Source organism: Podarcis raffonei, chromosome 2, assembly GCF_027172205.1.
Source record: "Podarcis raffonei isolate rPodRaf1 chromosome 2, rPodRaf1.pri, whole genome shotgun sequence".
NCBI lineage: Eukaryota > Metazoa > Chordata > Lepidosauria > Squamata > Lacertidae > Podarcis > Podarcis raffonei.
In genome coordinates, this window is record NC_070603.1 from 20,157,232 (window position 1) to 20,167,620 (window position 10,389).

General features: G+C 43.6%; 1 protein-coding gene across 1 annotated transcript; it reads right to left on the bottom strand.

Moving 5' to 3' along the window:
• Window positions 1-1,545: 1,545 nt before the first annotated feature.
• Window positions 1,546-8,484, bottom strand: C2H17orf67 (chromosome 2 C17orf67 homolog). Its single transcript, XM_053375175.1, has 5 exons — window positions 8,370-8,484; window positions 7,084-7,184; window positions 4,545-4,665; window positions 2,558-4,430; window positions 1,546-2,123 (listed from the first exon to the last, which is right to left on the bottom strand). Exons 1-3 carry the CDS (start codon window positions 8,416-8,418, stop codon window positions 4,549-4,551), a joined length of 267 nt encoding a protein of 88 aa, XP_053231150.1. The 5' UTR covers window positions 8,419-8,484; the 3' UTR covers window positions 1,546-2,123; window positions 2,558-4,430; window positions 4,545-4,548.
• Window positions 8,485-10,389: the final 1,905 nt, after the last annotated feature.

Below are 10,389 nucleotides of genomic sequence, written 5' to 3' on the forward strand. Positions count from 1 at the left end.
TATGCTGGAAGCCACCCAGAGTGGCTGGGGCAACCCAGTTAGATGGCAGGGGTACAAATAAATTATGATTATAATTACGATTATGATCCATTTTCAACAGAGCTCAGCAACAGAAGTGCACAGTTGTGTTGAGGCAGCACCGGGTGATGAAATTATGCACCCCCTAAGAATTTTGCGCCCAGGGCAACTGCCCCTGTGCGCACCCCCCCCCCCAAAAAAAGCTACGTCACCCCTAGAACTGCTTCTACTTCACTTTCATTTTGGGGCAGGTCACTCTTCAACACATCCTTGTATATACCCATAAAGTACTCCTGGGGAGTCTTTTTGCACCTCTTAGTTACTGAACTAAGGCAGATTCATCTACAAATTGTCACTGTATAGCAGATAAGAACTCCTGGCTCCCATGGGAAAACCACCATTGGTACAAGATGTAAGCAAGGAGCAAAGCATGCCTTGCAATCATTTGGCAATTTGTTTATTTTTATTGTTATTTGTGTAGGGTGTCTGATGGGGAATTTGTGCAGTTGGAAAACCTATTTTTAAACAACCCCGTGGCCTCCAGATGTTCTTTGACGCTGGTGGCGCTGTGGTCTAAACCACGGAGCCTCTTGGGCTTGCTGATCAGAAGGTCAGTGGTTCGAATCCCCACAATGAGGTTGCTCTGTCCCAGCTCCTGCCAACCTAGCAGTTCAAAAGCACTGCGGTGCAAGTAGATAAATAGGTACTACTGCGGTGGGGGGGTAAACGGCATTTCCGTGCGCTCTGGTTTCTGTCACGGCGTACTGTTGTGCCTGTTGTGGCCACATGACCCGGAAAGCTATCTGTGGACAAACGCCGGCTCCCTCGGCCTGAAAGCGAGTTGAGCGCCACAACCCCAGTTGCCTTTGACTGGACTTAACCATCCAGGGGTCCTTTACCTTTATTTATCTTGACTACAGTTCCCATCATCCCTGACCATTGATGCTGCTGGCTAATAGGAGTTGGGAGTCCAGCACCAGGCCATGGGGTCCTGAGCATTTCTGTGCGCTGCTCTGGTTCGCCAGAAGCGGCTTAGTCATGCTGGCCACATGACCCAGAAGCTGTACGCCGGCTCCTTTGGCCAGTAAAGTGAGATGAGCGCTGCAACCCCAGAGTCGGCCACGACTGGAACTAATGGTCAGGGGTCCCTTTACCTTTACCTTTACAATCTTCACTGTTAGCTTAAGAACCTGACTGAGACTAAGTGATTTACCAGGGAGGACCTGGTTGGTGACAGCAGATTAGTGGTGTACAGGTCAATAGTCCGTGAGACAACCGGGGGCTCCATACAAACACCACACATTGTACTTTCACACCTGGTTCACTGCACGCTTTATTTTAGACTCGTGATCTGGCAAAACAACTCCTCCATTGGACTGTTGAAGGAGGGTGGGAATGGGGAGCGGCAGATCTGCAAGCAGCTATTATAGCCACATTTATAGAGTAACAAGTCACTGCCTAGTGAAAATTTCTACCCGCACTCATCATCGGATTCAATGAAGAAACACCAAAAGAATGAAAACAAGCTTTGTTTGAAGCAGGTTTTATATGAGGCAATTAACAGAAAGCTAATGCTGAGCAAATGGTTGCATTTAATTACAAAGTAATTAGCAAAACTACTGTCATTCAGCTCATCTTCCAAATCCGCTACATTATTTGCCCCTGTGGCTACTTATTAGTGAAAGCTTCCAATTTCCTTTTCTACCCCAAAGTGGAAGTTTCTGACATTTGGAACAAAATTGCAGCTACGTATTCCTCAAACTTCAAAGAAATATGTGTTTATACACACACACTTGCATTCTTGAAAGGACATCTCTGAGGACACAAGCTGTTTTAATTAGAAACTACCCCTATTTGTACTGCCCAACTGATACACGAGACAAAACCCTTCAAAATGTGCACTTCTCCACAATAATGAAGGACCAGATGATGTGCACAAAAAGGCATTGTATTGGAGGAAATGGCATTCAAAAAAAAGTGTAGCTCAGTCAAAACTGTGTTCAAATATGTGTGCATTAGGAGAAGTTTGCAATGAGACGACGAATCTTCGTGGGGATTTTTAAACAAAAATATGCACGTTGCTGTGGAAGTGCGGAGAAACGGAACTTAAGTGTCAGGGAGCTGCCATCGGAGCCTAGAGTGGAGGTAAGGCTCCCTAACGATGCAGGAGAAGGGACCAGCAGGGAGAGAGAGCAAACTTCCTTTGAGGAAGGAAATAGGAGGGACACCAGGAAGCAAGGGGGGACTGCGGAGAGAGGGCTCCAAGACTCTTCCACAGAGAGCAGCGGGGAGAGCCCAGGACCTCCGTTGGGCACGCCCACTCTGCGCAGGAGACTTCCGCGCAGAGAGGCTAGGAGGAGACTTGGGATCAAGGAGTTTTTATGTTGGAAGAAGTTCAGAAAACGCCCACTGACGGATTCTGCCAGCGACTGACACAGCCAGGGAGAAAGGGCTGTCCAGCCAGGGAAAGGTTTAGCCAGGCAACGTTGCCTAGAGCTGCAGCACCCTTTACGCACAAGCAACCCCCAATTCCCTTTACATTAAGATCAGAAAAAAAGAGAGAGAAACTGAGGGGAACAAACAAATAGAAGTAGCGGAAAAGAAGGAAGGGGGAGGGCAGCAAGGTGAAAAAATGGACAGGACTTCTGTACCATTACTTGCTGTGCAGAAGAAGAGGTGATTTCAGTGGGTCTGCTTGCCATTTAAGCTTGTGATAGGAATTTTACGGTATTAGATATATGGTAATGTTCATAAGTGTACCAACCAAGCACATACATAGATCAGCACAGGAAGGCCAACCTGGAACCATTTTGATTCCTAAACTGAGCAAATGTTTTCTCTGTAAGGTCAAAGTGGGAAACCTCCCCATTGTCTTTTCCTTCACAAATCCTGTCTTAAGGGTATGTCTGTGTTTGAATAGGGTGTGAGCCTGTGACCGGGCTCAGGAACTAAGTACTTATCATTACAAAAGACTAGCCAGGCTACCCAGGAAATCCAATCAAGTAACCTGCCAGACAGGAGATAAACAAGGACGGGAGGAAAAAAAACAATATTAAAATTTCTGTTTTAGACCGCCTTTTCTGTGATGTAGGTGTGATGTATCTGAGGGGTGGTCTTAGGTTACACCCCTTCTGTGATTTATGTATGATGTTTCTGGGGGTGGTCTTGATCTACAGGGTGGGAATTTTAAAAGTCTTTATAAGGCCTTGCATGCCATTTTTCTGGGTCCCTCCTCTCTCCTGCAGGTGAGGGGAGCACCCTGTTGCAACAGATCAATAAAGGCCAAGCCTACAGGCTGCTGTTTTGCTCCAAATAATCCTGGTTGGTGTCTTTGTTTTTGTCCAAGGGAGCCCTCGGATTTTTCCGTTAACAAGCTACACCTGCTGAAATCCCCGCTTCTATGCAACTAGTAAGGGTACAGGGGTCCTGCCTTCTTTTGCATCTGGTCTTGCTAGAGGGGCAGTATAGATCATTAAGATCCCCATCTTCTCTGGGAGTACATTTTATTAAACTGGGTAGGATTCAGTTCCAAATCAGGCGTCAGATCAGATTATACATTATAATTGCTAAAGAATGAGCAGGGATGGGAGAAGGAGGCAGCACAGTTCCATGCATAAAATCAGAACTGTAGAGTTGGAAAAGACCCTGAGGATCATCTAGTCCAAACAGCTGTCTCATATGGGGATCAAACTCGCAACCGTGGCATTATCAGCACCAGGCGCTCTAACCAACCGAGCAATGCAGGAATGCTCAGTTCAGAGGAACTTTGCTCCCAAGTCAATGGGCAAATCATTGCAGTTAAAGGAAACTATGCCGGGGTACAGGAAGTCCTTGGCATAGCTGTCAACTTTCAGATTTGAAAATAAGGGAACAGCAGCCTCGAAAATAAGGGATCAGCAGCCTCACCTGTCCCGGGGACAGTCTATGGGATATCTAACAATCCGGGACAGCAGCAGGAAGCCGCGGGAAACGGCACTGGAATAAGGGAATTTCCCGCAAAAAAGGGGAAGGTTGACAGCTATGTTCCTTGGCCGTTGAGGTTGTTGACTTAAAAACAGATGCACAGATGCTGACTTAAACCACTTCAGATGGCTGCATTTTGAAGAACAAGAAGAGCATCAGAATTCTTAGGGATATCTAAGGAACCTTACCGCTTTCTAAACTAGAAATCACGGTTCCATGTTTCAGAGAGAGACGGAGGCCTGGGAGATTGCACAAATGTATACCTGTGCTTTTTCATCAAAATGAAGCGCTTATCGTCATTACCAAGAAAGCTCAGCTAAGTAGCTAGGACCGCAGATTAGTCTCCAAAAACACCCAAGCCTTGGATGTTCTACTGGCATAGACAGTACTAGGTGAATCTTGTCTCATTTAACGTTGACTGTTCCTTTTCCCACACACAGAAGGATGATCTGGGAAGAAATATTGGGAAATGTTATCACAACACCGCATTTCAAAATGAAATGCCCTGAAATAAATAGTTAAAAATGAAAAGAAGGCTTGCTGTCATTCAGAAAGGAACTGACCCTTTTACACCGGGTGAACTATATTCCTGTTGCAATGTGGGAGGCAGTGTGGATTCAGCCAGTGCTCAAAGAATTGTTCTTCAGATCTCTGTTCCAGTTGCTGGAGGTAAAGCAGGTATTCCTGTTAAAGGAAAGTATTTTTTTTTAAGCCACTGGATCTGTTGGTTGGATGTACTGAACCACCTTAGAGTGACTGTTGTTTTACCCATAGTATATGCTAACAGCAAACTCAGTGACCCAGTTTGCATGTAATGCTAAGCCAAACTATGGTTTAGCATGAATGAGTTAACATGCAGGTTCCCAGAGAGATCACAGCTGCTCTGCTCTTCCTTTTGCCCTGCTGCTACTATGTACTAAGCCATGGCCTGGCTTAGTGCTTTGTCTGAACTCAGGCTTGTGGTTTATCTCACTTCAGGCAAACAACAAGCTGTAGGTTTGTTCTATGACATATCCCACACCGTTTTTGTTTTTTATATATATAAATTTTTATTACTTTTTTAACACATCATTTTCAACAGTAATTAAACATCCTTTTACATCTTATTCAATTTTTTTGACTTCCATCAGTCCTGTCTGAAAATTTTCCAATCTAATCTCTTAGTATGCATTTCTTATTTTCCCTATTACATTTCAAACTCATATGACTTATCCCTCACTGTTCATGCGTAGTGAGACAAACGCTAAGCCAAACCATAGCTTAGCTCACAATAGAGCAGCAAACTGGAGGAGGAGCGAAACAGCCCCAATCTTCTCTCCAGGAACCTAAACATTTGCACATTTCTGCTACTACCCTTCTGGGAAAAACCCCACCCCACCCTCCCACTATATAAAATGTAAGAGTCTGGTGACTTCTGTTTCAGTGTACATTCATACCTCAGGTTAAATGTGCTTCAGGTTGAGCGTTTTCAGGTTACGCTCCGCAGCAACCCGGAAGTAACGGAGCACGTTACTTCTGGGTTTCGTCGCTCGCGCATGCGCAGATGCTCAAAATGATGTCACGTGCATGTGCGGAAGCGGCGAATCACGACCCGCACACGTGCAGACGCGGGTTGCGTTTGCTTCAGGATGTGAACAGGGCTCCGGAACGGATCCCGTTCACATCCAGAGGTACCACTGTATCTGAAGAAGTGTGCATGCACACGAAAGCTTATATCCAGAACAAACTTAGTTGGTCTCTAAGGTGCTACTGGACAATTTTTTAATTTATTTTGACTGCGTCAGACCAATATGGCTACCTACCTGAATCTGTTTTATTAAACTCAATTCTATTAAAAGTTTTCAACGTATAATACAATAAAAACCAAACTAAGCTGCTATCTAAAGAGAACAAAATAATAAAAAAGAAAAAAAGGAGAGTAAAGACAAAGAAGAAAGAAGAAAAACACTCACACACAAACAAAATTTTATATTCTGTCAACCTTCTATCTTAATCTTCCGATCACAAACAGTGATCCACATCTTCCCAGCTCCCACCTGGGACAGCTCCCATCTTTCTTAGCATCACATCCTGAAAAAACCACTCTATTCTGTCTCTCTTCTATCAATTTTCTCTCTGTATGTATCTCCATATCATAGTTATAAGTAGTATGATTTAATATTAATTTTTTAAAACTATCAAAAATTAAATAATAAGAAATAAACAAAGAAGAAAGCATCTAGACCTAATCAGGTTTGTCTGGTTTTAAGTATCAGTAAATAAATACAGCACATTTTAAACACTGCGCAGAGGCACCTAGACCTCCATTAAGGCAGAGGTCACCTGCATGATTGCTCCTCCATGTCTGCTTTGCATTTAAGACAGTGTTCTCTGGTACAAGTTGCTTGGTTTGCGCACAAATCAGAGACAACATGAAAAAAGAACATGATAGTGTAATGCGGCCTCGCTTCACAACAGTTTGTAGCGAATACTATAAGACCAAAGTCCCTCCTGTGTGTGAATGGTAGTTGAAGGTCTGTAAAGACGAATAAATGACAAGCATATGGAATATATGAGACTAAAAGGGTAGACGACTGGGGGGTGGGGGAATCCTGGTCTCTTTTATTAATTTCCTTAAAATGATCAGTAATGTAAATGGACAATTACAGGCTTAATATTACAGTGGGTCATTGTTGTTGTTTTTAAAAAATGAGGATTTGTCGTATATACTCTTCTATCCTTCACTTTGTACATCAGTGCACACAATAATTAAAGCATTGCTTGATTGGTTCCCCCTTCCTGCAGATGAAATACAGCTTTCTTAACTAAAAACTGAGCCATTTTGTTAGAATGGAGTAGCAGGTGTGTACTGTTATTGATTCTCAGACCTGGAGAGCAGTGGCGAGAAGTCACACAGATAGAACACAGAGGTACATTCAATCATGCCGTCGTAGAAATGATCCGCTTGAGTTTATTTTGGCAAAAAAATGTTCAAACGCTTAACAATAGAAGCTTTGTGCTGATTTTAATGGTTTGCTTAGAATCTGTCGCATTTAAAGATAAGCCAGCAAAAACAAACAACCCAAAAGCATCTGTTTTACTTAAGTGAAATATTAAAATCACCCTCATTGGTTCATCAGGAAAGCCAGCTTTTCTTGGTCTGTCTTCGCGACGGGTTCTCAAAAGCTGCTTGGCTTGTTTTTCTGGTAGTATTGGCGAGGCATCTTTTTTAAAAAGCGAAATAGACAAGAATAGTTAAGTTTTCAGGTACAGGATAAAGTGTTTGGAAGGCTTATATTATAGATGTGCGTGTGTATCTCTCTCTCTCTCTCTCTCTCTCACACACACACACACATATATATATTACAATACACAAAGTGTTCTTTCATTACAGTGCCTTCGCAGGAGGATATTACATTCCAGGAGGCATGAGTGGAATCTGAAACCATTTTTAATAATAAACTAGGGCTTGTTTATAAGTTGGATAGGTTAAAGTAAACAAAACCTACATAGAACCACATCTCTTCACAAAATTAGGAAAGTATAACGGCACCGTCTACTTGTGATCAGATTTACTCTTTTTCCATTGGGTACAATCCACAGGGGTGTGCGTGTGTGTGTGTGTGTGTGTGTGTGTGTGTGTGCAAGCCCCATTGAAATGAATGGAAGGCGTGCTCTGAACAGCCCTCATTCATTTGAACACAGTATGTGCAGGAGAACATCCTGTTTAATATTGCACTTCATCATCTAAAGGGCTGCTGTGCAAGATAAAGGCATTTATTTTATTGATTGATTGATTGCTCTGAGAGCCTTATCTAGGCAAAGAAACAGCATGGATCACTGAGCAAGAGCTGCAGTAAAATACTGGCAATTAAAAAAAAACAGGTTTACAACTTTAAAGGACCCTGTGCAACGTTTTGTCGAAGTTAAGTGCGCTGAATTCAAAGGCAATCACTCCCAGGCATAGGATTGTAGCAGCACAGTGAGATCTTAAGCATATTTACCCAAAACAAGTACATAAGCCCTGGTAGGAAGTGTGTTCAGGACAACAGCAACTATCAGTTTGTTTACTGATCTGTGACTCTAATATCCACAGGATGGATCTCTTTCAGTCTGCAATCCTAAGAACACTTGCTGGGAAAATAAGCTCCGTTGAATTCAGCGGGGCTTACTGCTAAGTAAACATGCGCAGGAATAGGGCTGATATTGATCTCTATAGATTATCTTCCACACTAGCCCAGTTGTCAAGCTGTCAAAATTAAAAGGCTGCAGTGTAACACCACAGTAGGAAGCTCAGCCAGAATTGTGGAGAAAATTTCAGTAGCAAAATACAACAAGCCAGTCTGCTGTCTAGAGCTCCTGACAGAATAGTACATCTTCCCTTCCACCCCATTGCTAATAATACCTACCTACAAAAATGGTTAGAAGGGTCAAAACAATAACAAAAGCTGTCTTCATTTTGCTTCTGCTGCTTCTTAGTCTGCTCCTCCAAAATGAATTACCCCGACGGAGGTATTAGCCTACTTGAGGCAGCTACGTCAGTCACAGATGTTTGTTTATTCTTTGACTACTATGACTTAAGAGTATGAGTTTGAGGACATCTGGTCCTGGGTTTTGAATATGGCTATTGTGAGCTTTTGACATTCTTGGGGGGGCTAATCTATTCCTTGGGAAAAGAAACAGACGGGCCTTCTTTGCCGCGTTTCAACGTTTTTTGAAAACAAAACAAGACATGGAGAGGAGCACCAAAAAGGCAGAAGTAAACAAGGAGGAGGGTGTCCAAAAGGTGCTGTGCGCCAAGATGAATTGCCTGAAGTGTTTGTGTGTGTTTATATAGAAGGAAGCTAGATCAGGCAAACACAATGTCTACACCAGAATCATTATGATCAATTGTTTCCAAAGAAGAAGAGTTAGACCATGGGTAGACAAACTAAGGCCCGGGGGCTAGATCCAGCCCAATCGCCTTCTAAATCTGGCCCATGGATGGTCCAGGAATCAGCATGTTTTTACATGAGTAGAATGTGTGCTTTTATTTAAAATGCATCTCTGGGTTATTTGTGGGGCATAGGAATTCGTTCATTCCCCCCCCAAAAAAAAATAGTCTGGCCCCCCACAAGGTCTGAGGGACAGTGGACCAGCCCCCTGCTGAAAAGGTTTGCTGACCCCTGAGTTAGACTCTGAAACAGGCCAGACGGCCCTAAGTTGTGGAATTCCCTCCCCACAAAGATGCATCTTGTACCTTCACTTTGGCACCTGAGACTTGTGTTTTGAGGACTCATCCTATTCCAATGGCTGCAATTGGTTTTAACTGTTTTTAGTACTGAATTTTAAACTGTTGTAACCTGCCATTGACAGGGTGAGCTCCCGTTGCTCAGTCCCTGCTCCTGCCAACCTAACAATTTGAAAGCACGTCAAAGTGCAAGTAGATAAATAGGTAGCGCTCCAGCGGGAAGGTAAACAGCGTTTCCGTGCGCTGCTCTGGTTCGCCAGAAGCGGCTTAGTCATGCTGGCCACATGACCCGGAAGCTGTACGCCGGCTCCCTCGGCCAATAAAGCAAGATGAGCGCTGCAACCCCAGAGTCGGTCACGACTAGACCTAATGGTCAGGGGTCCCTTTACCTTTACTTAACCTGTCATAGGACCTGTTGGTGAAGGGGTGGTTATAAAATTAACACCCAGGGCTCGCTACTGGAAATTCCTACACCATGCTGAGTTCTCCTTTCTCCCCGTTATATTCAGTTCAACTTACTCCTTGCCCTAATGTCATTAAAGTGTGGCACTTTCCTCACCCAAGAGGCACAGGGGGAGGGAAGGGTGTGTATGAAAAACAAACATTGTGCCGATTAGCAATGGACCATATTAAAATAAAAATTCATTTTTGTCGTCATCTTCTGAAGTTGATGCGGGAAGATGGCTGTGATGGTTTAAGATCCAGAGCCCATATCATCCAGGAAACCTTATTGTGGGCCTTGAAGGGCTAGCAGAGGGGAGATAGGATGGGGAAACTGCATTGTATTGACTCGCTTCTGGTGGTGTTTCAAGACAACACCATCCTACTGAACTTACCAAGATCCACTTTTGTTCCATGTGCAGTCTAGGGCTGCCAGCTTCTGAACTTGGAATCTGTAGCTGCAACAGCAATTTGATTTGAAAAATGAACTGGCAATTGCATTTGGCTCTATGCCATTTAAAGTATTACCCATTCACTTCTGCATTATCAAACCTCTGTTAAAGGTGATTCTATTTACTTAGCCAGTTGGAAATACAACTTATACCATGCAGTCGGGCAAATGGGTTTAGGCATCAGCCTTTGAAAACGGCTTCTCAAGCTCAGCACACAAACAGCACATCTCAGACAAGTATTCCATTTCTTCCTCATCTTCTTTCAATTTAGCTCCCTCTAGCGGGATTGCCATCTGCCAATCCACC

Excerpts from the sequence above, each read along its gene's own strand:
- C2H17orf67 (XM_053375175.1), bottom strand. The coding sequence starts at position 8,418 with ATGAAGACAGCTTTTGTTATTGTTTTGACCCTTCTAACCATTTTTGTA. Across the intron at positions 7,185-8,369 it reads CCTTCTAACCATTTTTGTAG|ATGCCTCGCCAATACTACCA; the intron begins GTAGGTATTATT and ends TTTTTAAAAAAG. Across the intron at positions 4,666-7,083 it reads TTCCTGATGAACCAATGAGG|GAATACCTGCTTTACCTCCA; the intron begins GTGATTTTAATA and ends TTCCTTTAACAG.